General features: G+C 44.0%; 1 protein-coding gene across 1 annotated transcript; it reads right to left on the bottom strand.

Moving 5' to 3' along the window:
- Nucleotides 1-908: 908 nt before the first annotated feature.
- Nucleotides 909-19,786, bottom strand: LOC141111339 (retinoid-binding protein 7-like). Its single transcript, XM_073603538.1, is given in 5 exon segments — nucleotides 909-1,116; nucleotides 1,118-1,137; nucleotides 9,118-9,219; nucleotides 11,891-12,069; nucleotides 19,655-19,786. Coding segments are annotated over 5 exon segments (417 nt in total). The 5' UTR covers nucleotides 19,731-19,786; the 3' UTR covers nucleotides 909-1,076.
- Between the last annotated feature and the right edge of the window lie 260 nt (nucleotides 19,787-20,046).

The following is a 20,046-nucleotide window of genomic DNA, read 5'->3' as shown; positions in this document are numbered from 1 at the left end:
CTCCGTTAATTTGTTCAGATCTTTTGCAAGGTTTCCACACTCTGCGGAAAAGTTATTGCCCTGCTTAGCTTAGTATCGTCCACAAATACAGAGATTGAACCGTTACCCCATCCTCCAGGTCGTTTATGAACAAAATAAACAGGATTGGTCCCAGCACAGAACCCTGGGGGACCCCACTACCCACCTCTGACCATTCTGAGTATTCCCCATTTATCACCACCCCTCTGAACTCGCCCTTGTAGCCAGTTTTCAATCCATGTACTCCCCCTATGGTCCATGCCAACGGACCTTACTTTGTACAGTAAACGTTTATGGGGAACTGTGTCAAATGCTTTGGGAAAATCCAGATACACGTCTACGGGTCTCAAGTCTGTTCTAGAGTTTGCCACATTTAGAGGTTTCCAACACTGCTCTAGAGGTCCCCCTCTTCCCTCAGCACACTCCACACCAACCAATCATCAGACCTGGCCATACAAAGTCAGGTCATGAAAGACCTTTAGCCAAGGCAGTCAGCTAGCCTTTGACATAATGATGGACCCCAAGAGTGCTGAACAGAACATCACCTTTCCTTCCAAGGTCACGGGCTGAAGTATAGTCTCCATACACCGCAGTTACTGGCACGCAAAGTTTACATCATTCTCAAGATATGCATACTTCTTTTGGTTTTGCCTTACCATCCGTTACAGTCTATCTGCATCATTGATAATTCAGAGCACTCTATACATATGTATTTACCTTGCCAATACTGGACACTCCCTTTATCATTTGCCATGTGGATGAGGCCAATTATCTGCAGTGTCCTTACTATACAGCAGACAGTTATACAAATTCCAAAAAAAAAAATAAAAAAAAAAAAAAAAAAAAAGTCAAAATACATTTTCTTTAACTTTATATTTTTAATTGCAGGAGAGTATTCACAATTCTTTACCCCCGATGACTGCGATACCAAGTTACACAGCAATACAGAGTTTTATAAAAAATAAATATCAACGGAAATAACAGTAATTGCATAGATAATTGTTCCAACATTTGTTTTGTCTTCAGGCGGCACCCTGACAGATTGAGGACACGTCATGTCAACAGGCCTCCTGAACTCGCCGGTACAGTTGTCTGCACCTGGTCCTCACAGCTCAGCTCCTGTGGGGAGAGAAATGTCAGAATAATGGGGTTAAGTCATCATGTTAACTTAATTTTTTTTTGGAAACAATAGTCACCTTCCATTGGTGAACTACTCATGCTAGGGCATTTAGATTGACGGTTGTTAGAATGCATCTAAAACCTGACAGATCCAAAGACACACTGCAATTGGTTAACTGTTCGTTTAGTCTCGGCCCCCAGGTCAGTTTGGAGACTACGGTCTAGGAGTGTTAAAAGCACTTATACTCACCCGATCCTCCACTCTATTAGCAGGTGGCACTTCCCATGCACTGGCAGTCTACTGTCCCTCTGGGCCATCACATCTAGTTCAGGGCTTCAGACTCTACATGGTCTCGATATCAGGACCGTAGGCTGCTGGACCATGGGGGGGGGGGGGGGGGGGGGACCAGATGCTGTGGAGGCGGTCTGGCAGCATGGGAGGAGCAGAGATCAGGTAGATCCCTCTTGACCTAAACAAGCAGTTAACCCTTGCAGGGCGGGTGCAACCCCAGTGCAAGAGAGAATTTTAATCAAGTGCAATGATACCACAGCTGCAAACTACCAATGACAATTTTTATGCGTAAAATAACCAGAAAAAACAAAACAAAAACACACACACACACACACACACACACACACACACACACACACACACACACACACACACACACGTTAGTGCATTTTTAGTTTTGCAGAAACGCACTACAGTCTATGTAACATGGTTTCCTATGGACGTAGTTCACATCTGTGCATTTCTTTGGAAAGGGCCAGGGACTTTCTGGTTTTTGGTTCCATAGACTTCAAGGAGTCAAAACATGTATGGGGGGGGGGGGGGCAAAATGCACAGGTGTGAACCAGGCCATAATATTATGTGCACATTCCTCTGCTTTTGAGCATATTTAAATACAACTTTACACCCATCATCCAAAAGGTGAATAATAGTCAGTGAATAGTGTCTGCTGAAACAGATTTAATAAATAATCCATTACATGTACATCCATGATACTACGCAGTGAATCATATTTTATACAATTTCAGAGGTGATCCTGCAGTAATATTTGAGTACAATGTCCACAGAAAAATTATACGCAAGCACTTGGACATTTGTTTTTTTTTTTTAGCCCAAGTTCTACCAATCAGCCAGCGTTTATATACAAAAAGGCTCTGGCTTTACGTTACCAAATAGCAAGGAGTGTAATAGACATCCCAGTAGATCTAAATAGAAGTACCTTTTTGCATAGCTACCAACTGTCACCGATTTGGATGAATTCCCTCATTCCTCCTCATTTGTCCCTCATTTTGGTCTGATCTATATAGTTGTATATAAAAAATGCACTTTTGATCTATCAAACAAGTGATTTCCAGCGCTAAACCTGTCATCTGATTTCTAAAGTGCTGCATTTGTAAAGTCCAAAAGCCAACATAAAAGGAATATTAGTGGTAAAAAAAAAAAAACAAAAAAAAAAAAAAACAAAGCATTTTTGGGTTTAACAAATCTTGTTTTTTTTTGTACAATTCTCCTTTAAGGGGACGAGGGCAGGGGGTGTGTCCTATGCCTGCATACTTTTGCTGATAGGTGTCCTCATTCCCCTTTCAAAAAGTTGGGAGGTATGTTTTTGGACCTAACAGGCTTCTTTGGTTGTGGTAGACAGGCATGTACCACAGTGAAAAAAAAAAAACAAACAGGAGAAAGGATTTTGTCATCTCCAACTCTAATGCCCCGTACACACGGTCGGATTTCCCGACGGAAAATGTGTGATAGGACCTTGTTGTCGGAAATTCTGACCGTGTGTGGCTCCATCGCACATTTTCCATTGGATTTTCAGACACACAAAGTTTGAGAGCAGGCTATAAAATTTTTCGACAACAAAATCCGTTGTTGGAAATTCCGATCGTGTGTACACAAATCCGACGCACAAAGTGCCACGCATGCTCAGAATAAATAAAGAGATGAAAGTTTTTGGCTACTGCCCCGTTTATAGTCCCGACGTACGTGTTTTACGTCACCGCGTTCAGAACGATCGATTTTCCGACAACTTTGTGTGACCGTGTGTATGCAAGACAAGTTTGAGCCAACATCTGTTGGAAAAAATCCTAGGATTTTGTTGTCGGAATGTCCAATCAATCTCCGACCGTGTGTACGGGGCATAATAGGATCTATTCTATTTATTACTTGCAAAACAGAATGGATTTTTTTTTTTTTTTTTTTTGTGTGGAAGTTGGACACTTCTGGTGATGCAGCTTCACCATCAGTGGTTCAGGGCTGTCTAACGTGGGGTAAAAGGGGCAGGATTGAATGTTGAGGGCACTGGCAATTGGTTGGGTGCTAGGTCTGCAGCCTGTGCGGGTGGATTGGCCAGCTCAGTAAGGTAAACTTTGCCTTGGGCGAGCGCTTGTCAGTCCCGGGCACGGCGACACCGAGCGCTCTCTCCATCACCATGTCCGCCAAGCCGCAGCCCATCGGGCCGCTGGAGAAACTCTTCGCTGGAGGGTTTGGTGGAGTGTGCCTAGTGTTCGCCTGACAATGCAGGGGTGGGGCCCTGTGTAATGATGGAGGGGGGGTGGGGGGGGGGGGGGGGGGGGTTTAAGGTATAATGTGATGGTAGATCCATTTTCTGATATACCCTGTTTCCCCAAAAATAAGACCTAGCGTGATTGTCAATGATGGCTGCAATATAAGCCCTACCCCAAATAAGCCTCACCCTGTTTCCCCGAAAATAAGCCCTACCCTGAAAATAAGACCTACAAGGACTTTAACTAGGGCTTATTTGGGGGTGTCAGGCTCCTACTTACCAAACCGGTGAGTCCGCTTGGCAGAAGGTAGGCTCCCTTACGCGTCCGACTCGCGCCCCTGGTAAAGCAAACAGGAGCTCAGGAGTACGGATTGGTATGAGAGCCTGTATGCAACAGTCCAGATACTGCAGGATGAACAGGTGAGATGGCTGGAACTGGCTGGAACTGGCTGGAACACAGGCAACAAGACTGAGCAGGATTGTCAGGAGACAGGCTGGGTTCGGCAACAGACAGGCAGCAGAGGTACAGTGGAGCAGGCAAACGGATGGTCAAACAGGCAGAGGTCAGGTACAGGCAGAGTTCAAGGGGAGGTCCAGGAGACAAGGCCGGGTCGTCAGGTAATCAGAAACAGTTCAGATACAAGGGTCAGGCACTAGGACGGCAAGCTGTTGATCAGGCAGCACTGATCACAGAGGGACGCCGGCTTAAATGGGCCGCTTGGTGCCAAATGACGTGCACGCACCAGCACACACAGGCGCGCGCACCCGCCAATGCCCGTGCGCGCGCCCCCGCACACCGGCGTGCACAACAGGCCGACCCCGGACACACACGCCAGCACCACGAGGAACGCGCACAGCGGAGTCCACAGGAACGCGCGCGCCAACGCACACCGCCGCGAGCACCCTGCCCGCCGAGGTACGCTCTCTGACAGGGGGGGTAGGGCTTATATTGCAGCCATCACCAACAATCACGCTAGGTCTTATTTTCGGGGAAACAGGGTATTGGGTTTTAATAAAGATTAAATAAAATGAAAACGTTTTATTGTTGTTGGAGACTAGGACCCTTCAATGGTCTTTGTATTCAGCACATTCTAGGAGGAGTTCTCAGAGCGAGAAGCTGGAAGTTAAGCTATGTGCTCCTTGCTTCAGTGCAGCCGATCAGCTCCCGCTGTGTATAGGTTGCCGTCGGCACGCCCTCTACTTGGAAGGTCAGGATCACATACTAGGTGCCACTTTGCTGTCGTATATGTAAGTTATATTGTTGGCATGTGGTTAACATCACTGGCTTCCTATTGACTATTTGCAATGATGCCCTGGCAGCTCTACTCCTAAAATGTCCTACCAATTAACATTTCGTTTTGCATCTGGAGGGTGAAGATGACAAGAAGGTATTTAATAGTCACGTGTGTTGTGTGGAGTGACAGTGAGGCATTTTATAGTCATGTGTGCCGTGTGGGATGACAGTTGCCTAGGTCAGTCGGGACAGATTCCATGCCATGTGATGTGATGGAGTTAACAGGCCGAACAAGAAATACCAACAGCTGCAGCCACTCCTCTCCATATTCCAGCATGGCATTTTTCCTGGCATACCAGCAGCGACCTACTCACACATCTAACTGCACCCACACATTAGAATGGAACTCCAAGACTGGCATCCTGATAACAATGAATCAGGTCAGTCCAAGGCCCCCCCCCCCCCCCCAAATCATGGACCATTTGAATGCTCATATTTAAAAGCTGTACTGAAGAATGCTGCCATTCATGCTCAACATTACAAGTGTGAGTTTAGAAAGAAAAGTGTCAGGGGTGAGATTTCACCTAAGAGGATGATAAAAAAAAAAAAAAAAAAAAAAAAGAGCTTTCTCCGATGGATGGAAGTGAACAGTAACAGCTGGGAGTTTTAGCAACAAAGCAGGATGGGAGGATACCATTTCTGGGAGTTTTTCAGCCAGGCTCTTGAGGTACAGTATGTGAATGGCGTACACCTATAGGCAGGGCATTATCTAACTTTAATCAATGCTGAACTTTTTTTTTTTTTTTTTTTTTTATCTACAGACACCCCTTACCTGTAGAGTCATATGTTAAAAAGGTTAACTATGCCTTTAAAAAGGGGAGTTCCACCCAAAAGTGGAACTTCTGCTCATTTGTCTCCTCTCCCCCTCCAGTACCACAATTGGCACCTTTTGGGGGGGGGGGTACAGGATACCCGTCTTGACAGGTATCCTGTTCCCACTTCCGGGAGCCTGCACCATGGCCCATGATGTCACCACGGGGCTCCCTTCTCCTCCCCCTGTTGCCAGGCAAGTAGGAGAGAGGAGCGGCACCTCGCGCATGCACAGTAGGGTTCCCGGCGTGAATCCGTAATGCTACATTGCCGGGTTCATTTACCTGCAATGGCGGCGGCAGCACCCAACAGCTGATGGAAACATCAGCTGCGGTGCCAACATCGCTGGACTCCAGGACAGGTAAGTGTCCTGTTATGAAAAGCCAGCAGCTGCAGTATGTGTAGCTGCTGGCTTTTCATTTTTTTGGGTAGACCTCCCCTTTAAGGCATGACCATGGATAAGGGGCTACCACCGGCCCTCCTGTACAGGGCCCAGGCAGAAGGGTGAATCACATGTGGGCAAGAGGGTGATCGGCATGGCAGCAATTTTTGGAACCAATCCCCATATGGCTCTCTGCAGCAGCTGAAAGCTGGCTTCTCCTCCTCTCCTTCCCGCTTTCAGCTGTTGCAGGGGGTGGGGCGGTGTAAAATCGGTTCCATTAATTGCCCCCTTTGCCGCAATGCTCACCCTCCCTGTGAACCACACATTTCCCTCTGCTGTCCAGGCTCCCTGAGTGCGCCCCCCCGCCCAACCCTGCGGCAATTATGGCTTGCCTCCCTTTACTGCCAGCAGCTGTAAGCACACAATAGGATTCTTCAGGATAGAGAGGGGGGCCCCTTAAGTCCCATACACATGGGAAGAATGTCGGGAGACATTTGCTGGTACAAAAAAAAAAAAAAAAAAAAAAAAAAAAAAAAAAAAAAAAAAAAAAAAAAAAAAACACCCCATCCGACATTCGGCCCATGTGTATGTTGGTCTGACCAACAATAGCTTCTGTCAGACATGCATGCTGGAAAACCAGCACCCGACTGACTCCTGATCAGCGTTCTCAGCCAATGGCAGAGAGCGCTGATCGGAATGTTCTGGCGGGGTGCTTTTTGCGCAGTCATGTTGGAACAGGAAGGGGCCATCCCCAAACTGTTCCCTCAAAGTTGGGAGCATGAAATTGTCCAAAATGTCTTGGTATGCCAACGCCTAAAGAGTTCCCTTCACTGGAACTAAGGGACCAAGCCCAACCTCTGAAAAAACACCCCACACTGTAATCCCCCCCTTCCACCGAATGATTTGGACCAGTGTACAAAGCAAGGTCCTTAAAGACATGGATAAGCAAGTTTGGGGTGGAGGTGACTTGACTGGCCCGCACAGAGTCCTGACCTCAACCCAACAGAACACCTTTGGGATAAATTAGAGCGGAGACTATGAACCAGGCCTTCTCGTCCAACATCAGTGCCTGACCTCACAAATGCACTTCTGGAAGAATGGTCAAACATTCCTATAGACACACTCCTAAACCTTGTGGACGGCCTTCCCAGAAGAGTTGAAGCTGTTATAGCTGCAATATTGAACCCTATGGTACACTGATGGACTAAGACTGGGATACCATTAAAGTGTGTGTGTGTATATATAAAGGCAGGCGTCCCAATACTTTTGGTAATATAGTGTACTTTCCTATCCATTTACTAATGCTAGCAGTATGAGGAATAAAACTAATCAATGTTTGGAAGAGTTAATATGTAATGATGCCAGTCTGCCCTTCCCTTTCTCCTGAATAACCAGGATTGTTTGACCAAGTTACTACTGTTGGAGGACACTGAGACCTAATGATGTCTTAAAGGCATAGTTCCCCTTTAACAAAAAAACTCCCTATGCAGGTAAGGGGTGTTTGTAGATAAAAAATAAAATAAAAACCTATACAGCTTGCATAGCCAAATACCTGGGCAGTTAAAAAGAGAATAAGAATGTAGACTGGACAACTATCCCCTGATCTGTATTGAAATCCTTATGCTGTAAGCATTAGTAAATGGATAAGAAATATCATATTTACTTGTATTGAACTCCCCCCCCCCCCCCCCCCCTTCACTTCAGTTACTTCCTGGTTTCCAGGCCTAGGCAAATGAGGTCATACATCCGAGAAGTCTTCAGGAGGGGCTTCCTCAGCCTTATTTCTACTCAACACCAAAATATGAAAAATGCTAAGAAAAAAAAAAAAAAAACAACCCACACACAAGAAAAAAACAAGAAACCCCTTCAAAATATAAGGCTTCCTTTTCAGCAAAATAAAGCTTAACATGGATGGGTGGGGGAGTTTGCTTTGAATACAGTAGAACCTTGGATTACGAGCATAATCCGTTCCAGGAAAATGCTTTTAATCCAAAGCACTCGCATATCAAACTGAGTTTCCCCATAGAAGTCAATGGAAACGAAGATAATTCGTTTCGCATTGACTTCTATTGCATGCAATACCGCATGTAGCTAGAGGTGGGGGGGGGCACCAGAGAGCCTCAGAAACACTCGGGGACAGCTCGGCTGAACTTGGAAACTGAGTATTTCCGCGTATTTGAGTGGTTCAGAGTATTTACAAACGACTCCGAACCATTCCGAGTGTCACCGGCGCCCCCCGCACCTCTGGCCAAATGCGGTACTGCACACCCTATTAGCTTGAATTCTGCTCGTTTTGCGAGACACTCGCAAACAGTGTCAGAATTTAAAAAAAATATAAATAAAAATATTGCTCGCCTTTCAAAACGCTTGTTAACTGCGTTACTCATAAAGCAAGGTTCCACTGTATAAGGAAAAAAATTTGAAAAACTAAAATAAAACAGCGTTTTTTGTTTGGGATGCTCAGATACAGTGTAGTCCTGCTTTAAACACTTTATGTAAGCGGCACCAAATATTTTAGACTTTGTCAATTTATCCATCCAGTCATGACATTTCTGCTTTAAAGGAAAACCTACCTGGAGGAACCATGTAGGCTGTGAAGTTGTCATTTGCCAAATTGCTGCTTGACCGGCTGTTCTAGATTTGCATTTCTTTTAGTTCTTTTCCCAATTCACCAACTGAAAGCAAATCTACAGATGAGTTCTGACTTCACTTGCTGTATGCTTGTTCCAGAGCAGTGACCAAATGGTGGTAAGCCAACTAGCGTTTCAGGAGAAAGCCAGCAATGGTCTTTTACTACACCCTCAGAATACTTGGCTTAAAGGCTAGCCAAAATTGACGGATGAAGGTCTCCCAACTATATCCATTGCCCTAAAAATGGCACCTTGTTAAGTAGCATTATATGGGAGGACAACTAATGTCCATCAATGAGAAGTTTTTTTTTTTTTTTTTTTTTTTAAGGATAGAAGACAGCATGGACATACCAGATGTAGATCATCACCATCCAGCCAGTGGACCCAACCCCGGTTCTTCTTCTCTCCTTTCTGAACGCAGACTAGTCGTCCATTGTCCCAAGTGACCAGACTCTGCTCGGAAAATAAATATGGAGTCTATGTTATGTGTGTGTGTGTACCTTATTTCTACTCAGAGTAGCCTAAAGAGTACCAACACCAAAATCTAAATCAGAATCTAAGGCTTCCTTTAGATTTACCAAAACCATATAACATGAGGTCAAACCTAAAAACACATTCAATTTGTATACAATCGGGCAGGCCCTGGCACTACATAGTTCAAGATAAATCTAAAAAAAAAAAAAAAAAAATAATTGTATAATGTATGACCAGCTTAGGCAAACCAAATGGCTGAATATACTAAAGCAAAGTCCAATAGAGGTGGTATAAATATAATACCCCGCTGTAAGCAGGTTCTCCAAACTAGAGCCCTCCAGCTGTTGTGGAACTACACATCCCATGAGTCATTGTAAAACTCTGACATTCACAGACATGATGGGAATTGTAGTTCCTGGACAACTGGAGGGCCATAGTTTGGGGACCCTGTAAGTGTAATGGATGAGTCTAGTACGAAGATCTCAATTTTGTACTGGTGTTAGGCCGCCATCTACTGGTAACTTAAAGGCATTGTGAACATTCCTACCAGCATCTGTGTTTTTCGCCTGCAAGAAAAAAAAACAAAAACAAAAAAAAAAAAAAAAAAAAAAAAAAAAAAAAACACGTGAGCGCAAAGATATACCCGTGGAACATGATGGACCAGATACCAGACCGCACCTTGAGCTAAAGACACAGATGAGCCTTATTTTAAACTTCTTGTAAGTGCATTACTTGTTGCACTAATAAATCTTACTTAGCTTATTGCACTTAGGTGGCGCTTCCTGTTTTGCTCCCTTGTGTTTTTCGCCTATCTATCGTCCATTAAAGTGATTGTAAGGCTTTGTTTTTTATTTTATTTTTTTTAAACAAACATGTCATACTTACCTCCACTGTGCAGTTCGTTTTGCACAGAGTGGCCCCCGATCCAGGGCCATCTTAAGAGCATTATAGGCCCCTGGGCAATACAGTGCACTGGGGCCCTGTCTACATAATCACGCACGAGAATAAAATGCAATATCAATAAAGCTATATTTATTGGTACTTCCAACAAAATCAGTGTTTAAACATTAACACAATGTTTGGACAATATAACACGCGTTTGATGGGCACAGTGGCAGCGTTTGATGTACAACTTGAACTTACTTAAGTAGACCGTGTTAGACTTACTTGAGGGCGCCGGCCTGGTGCAGTACAGTGTGTCACTCACAGCAGCAAGGCAGCGCCAGCTATCAAGGGCCGTCTTTCCGCTCCCTCTCCACGCTGTCTGAAGAACGTGGCAGAGGTGGGCGGTGCTTGTTCACTAGTAGCTGGGGTGGCCGTGGAGCGCTATGAATGCTGGGGCAGCCGTGGCCTCTGACTGACGTCACTGGTTGCTAGCTAGACACCAGGATGCCTGCGATTCTAGCAAGTGAGCAACCAGTGCAGTCAGTCAACTTAAGCAGCAGATTGCAGCACTGAGGATCGGCCTTGAATGGGGCCCTCCAGACAAGTGGGGCCCCGGGCAACTGCCCAGCGGAAAAAACAGCCCTGCCCCGATCCTCGACTTCTGGGGTCCCCCAGGGGTGCTGGTAGCTCCTGCCTGCATCGTATTACCCCCTAGGAGAGGCGCTCTCCCGGAGGGGGGCGGTGTTTTTACCTTGTGGGCGTGTTCCCGAGTCCAGCATTCGGCGTCCATAGACGCTGAATGTAGGACTCGGACCCATCCCCCAGATCATTGGATTTGATTGACAGCAGCAGGAGCCAATGGCTGCGCTGCTGTCAATCTATCCAATCAAGAGCCGAGAACCCCGGGCAGAGAGGAAGAGTGCGTCTCCGGCAGGGTAATACAGGACTTAGGTGGTGGTGGTGGTGGGGGGGGTTGAGCTGGTCAGTGACAGAAGTTTTCACCTTAATAAATAGGATGTATTAAGGTGAAAAAAAACAAAAATCATGAGTGTTTACAACCCCTTTAAGGCTACGTTTCCACTATTGCGACCCCAAAGTCGTGCAGCTTTGATCCAACTTTATATTCTCTGGATCAAAGTTGCATCAAAAGTCGCATCAAAGTAGTGCAGGAACCTTTTCAAAGTCACTGCAACTTTAAGTCGCATAGATGGGAACGTTTGCCATTGAAATCAGTGGGCTGTGACTTGTCATGCGACTTTATGTTTCCAAAGTCACACTAGTGGAAATGGAGCCTTACACCTGCCGCTCCATAGAGAAGAACGGAGGTTTCCGATCGGGACCGCCTGATAAACTGACAGGTGGACCCGACTGGAACGTCTGTGTGAAAGGGGTCTGAGGCCGAGTCATTGTTCTGAGAGTGTAGGTGTGAACGGGTCCATATAGTTTGCCTTTCAGAACACACTAAACTGCGGCACATAGATGTGAACCAGACACACAGAAAATAGGATTCCGATTTGAAATGTATTTAGAAAGACAGATCACTACTCTGTACAACACACCCACTATGGAGACAGAGCTAGAGACTTCAAATAAGTTGAGTGTGCAAACTGAGCTGGAAGTCTGACTAGCCAAGAAATATATTGGACCTCTGCAGAGAGACCACTGCTTCCACGCAGAGAAATGTGATCGGTCTCTGCAGCATGCTTGCAGGAGGATTTTCTAGCCTGCCTGTAGCTCAGGACGTCATCCTGCCACTTTGTCATACCTTGCATTTTCGGTTATCTAGGCCCTTGGTGTCTTCATCGAACTCCTGTCCCAGTGTAAACTGGACCTGGTAATTGCGCAGAGTGCTGAGTGTCCGTATGACGAACGAGTCTCCATCTTGTTCAATGACCTTCTGAGGCTTAACAAATTTGGCCAAGTTCCTGGTGACAATGTCTATACCTGAAATGAGGGTATAACATTCGTAGCTTAATACCAGTAAAGCATCATATGGACAAGTAGGTTTTATTGCCATCTTCTAACAGGAAATCTTGTTTATTGGAAGGTTTGGAAAAGTCTGGTCGTTGCACAGGGCAACAGAATTTAGCCTTTTCTCCCTAGTCTGCACCAGAAACATTTTACATGGGTGTTCAACCTGTGGCCCTCCAGCTGTTGTCGAACTACAATTCCCATCATGCTTTTGGGAGGCATGCTTGTAACTACAGTATTTGCTTTGAAATACTTCATGGGACTTGTAGTTCTGCAACAGCTGGGAGGGCCATGGGTTGAGCAACCAGAATTTGCAACGAGCCAAGATATTTCTTTAACCACTTGCTTACTGGGCACCTAAACCCCCCTCCTGCCCAGACCAAATTTTCAGCTTTAGGCGCTGTCACTCTTTGAATGACAATTACGCAGTCATACAACACTGTACCAAATGAAATTTTTATCATTTTTTTTCTCCCCACAAATAGAGCTTTCTTTTGGTGGCATTTGATCACCTCTGTTTTTAAAAAAAAAAAAAAAAAAAAAAAAAAAAAAACAAAAAAAAACAAAACCGTTTTATATTTTGTTAATAAATTTTGCAAACAGGTAATTTTTCTCCTTCATTGATGTACGCTGATGAGGCCACAGTGATGAGCACTGATGAGGCTACACTGATGGGCACCGCTGGTTGGCATTGATAGGTGGCACTTATGTACTGGTGGGCACTGATTCGTGGCACTGTAGATACTTATTCGTGGCAGTGGCACATATGAGGCGGCTTCGCCTCTTCCTCTTCGGGACCAATGTCCCTTCAACAGAAGTCTGTGATCGGCTTTTTTTCTCCTCACGCTGTCAGTGTGAGAAAAAAAAAAAAAAAAAAAAAAAAAAAAAAAAAAGCAATTACCGATCTTCTGCTTACATCACATGATCAGCTGTCATTGGCTGACAGCTGATCATGTGGTAGGGGGCCGGGATTGACCCCTTACACCGATCTGTGATCACCCGAGTCTCATTGACTGGGGTGATCGCAGCGCGCGCCCTTCAGGGGGGCGTCGCGAGCGTGCAAAGGGGAGGACGTCTATTGAGGGCCTCCTGGCAAAGCAGATCCGGCTATAGCGCGGATCTGAAGGGGTTAAGAAAAGTTTGGTACCTTGCCCATAAATTGAGTGGAGAGGGATTAGAACTCCTATCAGTTTTCCTCATTGCTGTCTGTTAACCATAGTCCCTGAAAGTGAAAGAAAATCCCATTAACAAGCAGGGATTTTCCTCATTTTGAAGGGATTGTCTCTCCATTCCTGTTGTGGCCAGGGGGCAGGAAGAGGAGGTTAAAGTAGAACTATAGGCAAAACATCAAAACATTCACTCCCCCATTTTGGATAGAGAAAGGGAGGGTTATAACCCCTGTCAGATTTGTTTTCTGCCTGTAAACTCCTGAAAATGTCATAGTCCATGGACACATTGGCCAACATGGTGGAGAGTTTCCAGGCAGAAAAAAAAAAAAAAAAAAAAAAAAAAAGGCGCAAAAAAAAAAGCTCAAAAGCCTGTGGGAGCCGCTTCTTTGAGTTGCAGTGTACATGAGCCCAAAGTCATGCAACACTGTACCTATATGAAGAAGTTTTGACACAGATCTTTTTTTGTGATATTTAATCACCACCGGGGGGGGGGTTTAATTTTTGCTTACAAAAGTGAGTACACCCCTCACATTTTGGTAAATATTTTATTATATCTTTTCATGTGATAACACTGAAGAAGTGACACTTTGCTACAATGTAAAGTAGTGAGTGTCCGTTTTCATCCAATCCGATTCTCCAGACAGATGGAAAATAGGGTTTCCATCCGTCTGGATTTCACGGAGAGGATCGGATATCGGCAGATGTCAGCGGACATGTCACCGCTGACATTCGCCGCTCCATAGAGGTGAATGGAGCATCTGATCAGGTCCGCCTGAAAAACTGACGGGCGGACCTGATCGGAAAGCCCGTGGGAAAGGGGCCTAAGTGAAAATGTCCAAATTGGGCCAATTAGCCATTTTCTCTCCCCATGTCTTGTGACTTGTTAGTGTTACAAGGTCTCAGGTGTGAATGGGGAGCAGGTGTGTTAAATTTGGTGCCATCACTCTCACATACTGGTCACTGGAAGTTCAACATGGCACCTCATAGCAAAGAACTCTGAGAATTTGTAAAAAAAAAAAAAAAAAAAAAAAAAAAGCATGGTTGCCAAGACCATACAGTGGTTTAACAGGACATGTTCCAGGCCCCGCCACGGTCAACCAAAGTTGAGTGCACGTGCTCAGCATCATATCCAGAGGTTGTCTTTGGGAAATAGATGAGTGCTGCCAGCATTGCTGCAGAGGTTGAAGGGGTGGGGGGGGTCAGCTTGTCAGTCCTTAGACCATACACTGCATCAAACTGGTCTGCATGGCTGTCATCCCAGAAGGAAACCACTTCTAAAAGATGATGCACAAGAAAACCCGCAAATAGTTTGCTAAAGACAAGCAGACTAAGGACATGGATTACTGGAACCATGTCCTGTGGTCTGATGAGACCGAGATAAACTTATTTGGTTCAGATGGTGTCAAGCGTGTGTGGCGGCAACCAGGTGAGGAGTACAAAGACAAGTGTGTCTTGCCTACAGTCAAGCATGGTGGTGGGAGTGTCATGGTCTGGGGCTGCACGAGTGCTGCCGACACTGGGGAGCTACAGTTCATTGAGGGAACCATGAATGCCAACATGTACTGTGACATACTGAAGCAGAGCATGATCCCTTCCATTAGGAAACTGGGCCGCAAGGGCAGTATTCCAACATGATAACGACCCCAAACACACCTCCAAGATGACCACTGCCTTCCTAAAGAAGCTGAGGGTAAAGGTGATGGACTGGCCAAGCATGTCTCCAGACCTAAACCCTATTGAGCATCTGTGGGACATCCTCAAACGGAAGGTGAAGGACGGCAAGGTCTCTAACATCCACCAGCTCCGTGATGCCTTGCCACAATTCTGTCTCTGAGCTCTTTAGGCAGTTCCTTTGACCTCATGATTCTCATTTGCTCTGACATGCACTGTGAGCTGTAAGGTCTTATATAGACAGGTGTGTGGCTTTCTTAATCAAGTCCAATCAGTATAATCAAACACAGCTGGACTCAAATGAAGGCGTAGAACCATCTCAAGGATGATCAGAAGAAATGGACAGCACCTGAGTTAAATATATGAGTGTCACACCATGTGATATTTCAGTTTTTCTCTTTTAATAAATCTGCAAAAATGTCAACAATTCTGTGTTTTTCTGTCAATATGGGGTGCTGTGTGTACATTAATGAGGAAAAAAAAAAAAAAAAAAAAAGAACTTAAATGATTTTAGCAAATGGCTGCAATATAACAAGAGAAAAATTTAAGGGGGGGCTGAATACTTTCCGTCCCCACTGTGTATTTATATTAATGTGATCATTCATCCGATAATCTTTTCATATGTACTAAGCTTTAGGATGAGAACTTGATGATCAAACACCGCTGATCGTTCAGTTCTCCATGGAGTAGATAGCTGGGGGCTGTCTGTCAGCGGCTCTCTGCTCTGTGCCTCCCTCCCCCTTGCTCCCTGGAGCGCTGTGGAGGGGGATGGCTCAGGCACTCAGAGGGAGAGAACAGCAAGCCCTCGGTACTCCTAGTCAGTCCACTCTCCCCACAGTTAGAAACACCTCCCAGGGAACACACTTAACCCCTTGATCGCCCCATAGTGTTAACCCCTTTCCTGACAGTGACATTTATACAGTAATCAGTGGCTATTTTTAGCACTGATTGCTGTATAAGTGTCACTGGTCCCAAAAAAAGTGCCAAAAGTGTCTGATCTGTCTTCCGCAATCCCGCTAAAAAGCACTCATCACCGCCAATATTAGTAACAAAAAAAAAAAAAAAAAAAAAAAAAAAAAAAAAAAAAAAATTATAATAAAAATGCCATAAATATGTCCCCTATTTTGTATACGCTATAACTTTTGCACAAACCAATCAATATACACTTATTGCGATTTTAACCAAAAATGTGTAGAAGAATATATATTGGCCTAAACTAATTAAGAAATGTAGTTTTTTTTGGGGATGTTTATTATAGAAAAAAAAAAAAAAAAAAAAATTTGTGGGGGTCTGTAATAGCGCAAAAAATAAAAAACCACAGCAGTGATCAAATACCACCAAAAGAAAGCTCCATTTGTGGGGGGAAAAAAAACCAAACAAAAAACAAACATTTTGTTTGGGTACAGCATCGCATGACCGCGCAATTGTCAGTTAAAGCAACGCAGTGCTGCATTGCAAAAAAAAAAAAAAAAAAAAAAATGGCCTGGTCATTAAGGGGGGGGGGGGGGGTAAATCCTTCCGGAGCCGATTTGGTTAAATCAGAGTCAATGGTTTGGTATTTTGAACAGCTATTTTATCTAAGATAAATTCCCAAAACATGGCCTGCTGGGGGGTACTTGAGGACTGAGGTTGAGAACTAATGCCATATGACACTGCAAAAGAAAAGAGCCACCATGAGACAGGAATCCTGGTGGCAGCGGTCATGACACCAATCTAAAAACTGGAACAGAGGTAAGGATGAGAAGATAAAGAAGCTGCATACTGAGTAAGCAATTAAATCAGCAGCTGAAGGTGCAAAAAAAAAAAAAAAAAAAAAAAAAAATTTAATATCACTTTAAATCTACAAAACGCAAATTCCCAGAGCCATTTCACCCAGTCATCAGCGCAGTTAGAGGATGCAGTTGGCTGAACACCAAATATTGTAATGAGGCAGATTTGTTCCTAGCTACACAGTGATTCATACCAGTTTATATCAAGACAGTTTGAAATCTGAACACCAATCTCAAGCTGTAGGTTACAGGGATAGCCTTATAGTATAGGTAAGCCTGACCATAGAGAGTAAGAAGACCAGTCCGAGAAGGATGGCTGGGGACACATCTTTCCCTCCTAGAGCTCTAGAATTCTCCACAATATACAGCCTATCCTTTCCATCCAGTCTACCTCTCCTCAGAGGAGATCAGGCCCTGCCTGCACAGATTTACCACAAAAACTTTCCAGCTTGTTGGACATGGACACCTCAGCCACCCATAGGTGCCCATTATTACCCCAGACATAACTTATACTCTGCAATCAGGAGCAATTGTTTTTAAATAATGCCCATCGTTTGGCTACTCCAATTTAATGGTCGTTACATACTCTATCAATAAGTGGTCAGAAGGTTGTGTAGGACCCTCCCCCAAACAGGAGTGCCCTTAGCTTCAAAATTAGCGTTGTAGCCACCTTAGCCTGGATTGTTCTGCATTTGTTGGGTTTCCTCTTAGCTTAGACGAGGGGAGGGGAAGATGTCCTGGAGAGCTGGTACAAGCTGCCACCGGTAGACATTGCAGGAAGCTACAGCTGCTCAGTCTAAGGTTCCATCCACACCTGGATGTCTCCAGAATGCGTGGAGAAACAAAAAAAAAAAAAAAAAAAAAGTTTGCACATAAAATGCGTGCTTTGGAAACAGGCGTTGCGCTTCCGGTACCAGTGTAACTACTCAGTGTGCAAGAGGCCTAAGAAGAAAAAAAAAAAAAAAAAGGCTTAAGGTTGGCTTCCAAATTTTCTAGTGCCTGTAACATTCCCCTCCGGCCCAGACTGACAATGCTGCTGTCCAAAAAGGTACCCCTTCATCTGCGTGTGTCAATGCAAAGTTATTACAAAATATTTTACAGCGCACACATACAAGAATGAATGTTCTTGTCAATGCAAAGTGAATGACACCCTCAGATCGGTGCGCAGTGCGAACTGCCATGTGGTGCAGGAATCGGATAGATTCCAGTGCAAAAAAAAGTCATGCACCACTTTGGTGCGAATTCAATGCAAATTCAGCCATACAAGCTGAATTCACATCGCATGTGATCCCAGCCTTAGAGATTTACCAAAAAAAATATAATATGGAGGGCAAACCTAAACACTTTCAAATTGCATGCAATCAGGAAAATTGAAAAAGAAAAAAAAAAAAAAAAAAAAAAAAAAATTGTATGACGCATGGCCAGCCTTATGCAGCCACTACATCAAAGGATTAGGAACCTGCAACACTTTTGTTATTAAAAGTGGCACGAAAAATTAAAGGACCGGTTCACACCATAAAAAAAACGCAGTCGGGATGCGTTCCAGATGCTTTTCTGCATGCGTGTTTGATGTGTTTGTGATGCAGTCTAGTGCATTACCCCCTCCCCTCTTAACCTTAAATAAGGAAAAGTGCATTTTACAGCAATCCAGTACAGTGCAGCATGTTCTAAATTTTTTTTATGGAACTGACCGCACTGGTGTGAACTAGGTCATTGAAAACCACATACCGGTAACCTATTTTCCATCCGTTTTTGATGCAGAAATAAATAAATAAAAAATTTACACACCCCACCACTCTCCACACACTGGACTGCATGTGGTGTGAACTGACCCTCAGTGTTTAAAATCTTTTGCAAGTATTTTTTTTTTTTTTAAGATATTTCAATTAGATTTCAAGTAGAGATACATAGGAAAAATACTTGTCAAAATTCTATATAGTCTTAACCTTTTTCAGAATGAGAGAAAAAACCTGTAATGCTTGAACGGATATATTTTACATACCTCCCAACATTTTGAGATGGGAATGAGGGACACCTACTAGCAAATGTATGTAGGCATAGGACACGCCTCCTGCCACACCCACTTAAAAAGGAGAATTAACCCAAAAAAAAAAAAAAAAAAAAAAAAAAAAAAAAGTTAATTAAATTTACAAGTTCTTTTTTATACCAGTACTATTCCTTTATATTGGCTTTTAAAATTTACAGATGCAGCAATTTAGAAATCGGATGAAGGGTTTAGCACTGGGAAACACTTTTTGAAAGATAAAAAGTGCATTTTATATACAACTTTATGGATCAGATTAAAAAGGAGGGACAAATGAGGAGGAATGAGGGACAGAGGGACATTGCTCCAAATCAGGGACAGTCCCTCGAAATCAGGTGCAGTTGGGAGCTATGATATTATTAAGCCAAGGATCCCAGATCGTAAAAAAAAAAAAAAAAATATAATATATATAATAATATATAATCAATTTTATCATTACAAAAAACAGATTATCAAGCAATCATTGAATTTTAAATAGCAATGGAGACAAGCCCAAAGTCTCTAGTATAAAGTTCTCCAATAGATGAAACCTTATTTAGTTGAGCTCCAGCTCCCCTTTCCTCTGCCTGTCCCTCCATCAGACTCTTTGTGTTCCACGTTAACATTGTACAATTCTTTTGAATTTTAATAATGAAATGTTATCTTTAAATTTACTGTAGTCTGGCAGATGGACGGCCTTCTGCCTGGAAATAATGCACCAATGTAAAAGAAAAAAAGAAAAATCTGCTACTCTGAAATAACCGGGTATTTTATTCCAATGAGCACCCTGTATGCTGACCATGAATGACCTCCAAGTAGATGAAGGTTACTCTGATAGAAGAGGGAACAAGGGAAAGGATGTTTGGTTTTGTTATCTTGTAACACCAGACACAGAAACAATCAGACCCACAGAGACAGTAGCTTACCCAGAGTCTGCAAGAAGCGGTCAAAGTTCTCATTGCTGACCATGGTCCAGGTGCCAGAAAAGTTTGGAGGAGCCATTGGTAGCGCAGCGCTCACTGGTCACTAAGCCTATCAGAGCTGGAGATGAAGAATAACATGCAGCAAGTCCCAGTCTGACTATTTTTATACTGATGCTGGAGGAGTGTCGCCTATTCCCAACACAGAGAGGTCCACCTACAATCTCTTCTCTGTAACCCTTTCTCCTCTTCTGCTGGAGAGACCTTTGTGCAGAGTTAAGAAAGCCCAAGGCTGCATCGATCCACAAACCTAATAGAGGAAACGAGTTCTCCAGTTGCTCAGGGGTCATAGGACAGACAGAAAATTCCACAAAAATATAACATTTTATTTATATATT

The sequence above is a fragment of the Aquarana catesbeiana genome, linkage group LG10, assembly GCF_042186555.1.
Source record: "Aquarana catesbeiana isolate 2022-GZ linkage group LG10, ASM4218655v1, whole genome shotgun sequence".
Lineage (NCBI taxonomy): Eukaryota > Metazoa > Chordata > Amphibia > Anura > Ranidae > Aquarana > Aquarana catesbeiana.
The sequence above is the reverse complement of the archived record's forward strand: the minus strand, read 5'-3'. Positions and strand labels throughout refer to the sequence as shown.